The 3,114-nt window shown below is 40.4% G+C and overlaps 1 protein-coding gene across 1 annotated transcript; it reads left to right on the top strand.

Moving 5' to 3' along the window:
* LOC100736663 (olfactory receptor 7C2-like) lies at positions 849 to 2,650 on the top strand. Its single transcript, XM_003480766.3, has one exon. It carries the CDS (start codon positions 1,522 to 1,524, stop codon positions 2,470 to 2,472), a length of 951 nt encoding a protein of 316 aa, XP_003480814.1. The 5' UTR covers positions 849 to 1,521; the 3' UTR covers positions 2,473 to 2,650.

Below are 3,114 nucleotides of genomic sequence, written 5' to 3'. Positions count from 1 at the left end.
CTCATGTAAGATGAGTAAGTTCTAGAGAGCTGTGTAAAATATAGTACGTATAGTACTATACGTATAGTACTATACGTATAGTACTATACTAACAATACAGTATTGTACAATATAAAATGTTGGGAGGACACATTGTAATATTCTTACTACACACAAACACACACACAAATGAATACAAGGAAATTTTTGGAGATGATAAATATGTTTACTAACTTGCTTGTGGTGATGGTGTCAGGATGAATGCCTATGCCCAAACTTACCAAGATATATATACCACATATGTACAACATTTTAGTAAATCAGTTATACTTCAGTAAATCAGTTATACTTCAATAAAGCTAAAAATAAAAGATAAACTTAGGGACTCTTAATGCAGTAAGTTAAGGGTCCAGTATTGTTTCTGTGGGTTTGATCCCCTGCCTGGCACAATGGGCTAAAAGGATCTGGCATTGCTGCAACTGTAGCACAGACTGCAGTTGCAGCTCAGGTTCAATCCCTGGCCCAGGAATTTCCATATGCCATGGGTGTGGCCATTTAAAAAAAAAAAAAAAAAAAAAAAAGATGACCTTCAGCGAAGACAAACTTGATATTTTTTTTTCTTTTTTAGGGCCACACCTGCACCATAAGGAATTTCCCAGGCTAGGAGTCAAATCAAAGCTGCAGCTGCTGGCCTATACCACAGCCACAGAAACACCAGATCCGAGCCACATCTGCAACCTATACCGCAGCTGCAGCAATGCCAGATCCTTAACCCAGTAAGCAAGGCCAGGTATAGAACCTGCATCTTCACAGGCACTATATTGGGTTCTTAACCTGCTGAGCCACAACAGGAACTCCCAAGCCTGACATTTAAAAATTCAAATTTTGTTGAATTTATATAGGGATAGTGATATAAATGAAATGTAAATGATGATAATGATAATATTGATTATTATTTTTTAGCAGAAGGAACACCCAAGGTCCAGAGGATCTAAGATCTAGACGTTACAGAAAGGCAACACAATGAAAGAACCTCTCAATGATCAGAGATCTGCCTAGAGTTAGAGAATTTCCCATTGCCACATGCACTGAGCAGAAAGTGCAAGAGCAGCCATCAGGGATGCAGGAAAGGTCATGATTGCTTAAGGATGCAGGCAAACACTAGAGCAGTGCTCCTCAAAGCTCTGTGTGTCAAAATTCCCAGGAGGGCTTGTTAAAGTACAGTGTGCTGTCTTCACATCCAGAATATCTGACTCAGTAGATCAGATGAGCCTAAAAACATGCATTTCTGACAGGTTTCCAGGGGATGCTGATGGTGCTAATCAGAGAACATGATTTGAGAACTACTGAACTTAAATAATTTTTCTAGATAGCAACAGTAACCACAATTTGTCATCAAAGAAAGCCAATCATTAGCCAAAATGAATGACTTCATGATTTCCTTTGGTTTAGATTGAGGATATTTCTATCACTCTGGGGAATACTTATTTGGAGTGAATTTTTATTGCTTTTTTCATCCCTCTGGGCAAACTCAGCAGCCCCATGGAAAGTGGAAACCAAACAGGAGTCAGAAATTTTCTCCTCCTGGGATTCACAAAGGAGCCAGCCCTCTTTTGGCTGTTTCTGTCCATGTACCTGATCATATTCACTGGGAACCTGGCCATCATCTTGGCCATCATCTCAGACTCCCACCTCCACACACCCATGTACTTCTTCCTCTCCAACCTGTCCTTTGCTGACTTTTGTTTCACCTCTACCACCATCCCAAAGATGCTGATGAACTTGCAGACAGAAAGAAAAGTTATCACCTATGCAGGCTGTCTCAGCCAGATATTTTTTTTCATTGTGTTTGGATGCCTGGACAATTTACTCCTGACTGTGATGGCCTATGACCGCTTTGTGGCCATTTGTCACCCCCTGAACTACACAGTCATCATGAACCCCCAGGTGTGTGGGATGCTGGCTCTGGGGTCCTGGTGCATCAGTATCATAGGCTCCCTGCTCGGGACCTTGACCCTCTTGAGGCTGTCCTTCTGCAGGAACATGAACATCTCACAATTTTTTTGTGATCTTCCTGAAGTCTTGAAGCTTGCCTGCTCAGACACCCTCATCAATAACATTGTGCTGTATTTTGTGACTATTGCCCTAGGTGTTTTTCCTCTCTCTGGCATCCTCTTTTCTTATTCTCAGATTTTCTCCTCCATCCTGAGAATTTCATCAGTCAGGGGCAAGTACAAAGCCTTTTCCACCTGTGGGTCTCACCTTTCAGTGGTTTCCTTGTTCTATGGCACAGGCCTTGGAGTCTACCTCAGTTCTGCAATGACTTCATCCTCTAGGACAAGTATGGTGGCCTCGTTGATGTACACCATGGTCACCCCCATGCTGAACCCCTTCATCTACAGTCTGAGGAACAAGGACATGAAGGGGGCCCTGATTAGACTCCTCGGCAGGGCAGCATCTCTCAGTGTTGGGACTTTTACAAGACTCTCCTAAGTAGTGAGGTACATAGTACTAAGGACTAGAAATCCTGGCTTGCTTTATTTAATATTTTTATCTTTCCTAATATTCATATTTTAAAGCAAAATATTCCTTGAGTCTTCAATGCCTTCTCTATTTTCCTTCTAGTTATATCTTGGGTTCCCTTTTTTACTTTGTAACCAGTTGTTTTAACTTAAGGTGAATAGAACCCAGGAATTCCCACTGTGATACAATTGTATTAGCCATGTCTCTGGAGCACTGGCACGCAGGTTTGATCCCCAGCCTGGTGCAGTGAGTTAAGTGTCTGGCATTGCAAAAGTGGCAAATGTCACAACTGTCTCTCAGATATGATCCCTGTCCTTAGAATTAAATAGAACTGAATGTTTTCTTAGTTATCTTCGGTAATGATTTAAATTTCATTAAAAAAAAAAGATTAATTGAATCTCATGTATTTAATATATGTCCTCAAAGTAATAGGATATATACCTATTATGAAATATTTCCCTGCAAAATCATTTACAGAGATGTTTTCTAAGGTTATGTGAATGAAATGAACTCAAAGATGTGATTTTTTTTTCTGATTCACTCTCCTTTTGGTCACATCAAACTTTGTGAATTTCTCTACTCATTGACAATGTGAAGTCCTTGAACTTTCAA

This window comes from Sus scrofa, chromosome 2, assembly GCF_000003025.6.
Source record: "Sus scrofa isolate TJ Tabasco breed Duroc chromosome 2, Sscrofa11.1, whole genome shotgun sequence".
NCBI classification, from domain to species: domain Eukaryota; kingdom Metazoa; phylum Chordata; class Mammalia; order Artiodactyla; family Suidae; genus Sus; species Sus scrofa.
This window is presented reverse-complemented; position numbering and strand designations above follow the sequence as displayed.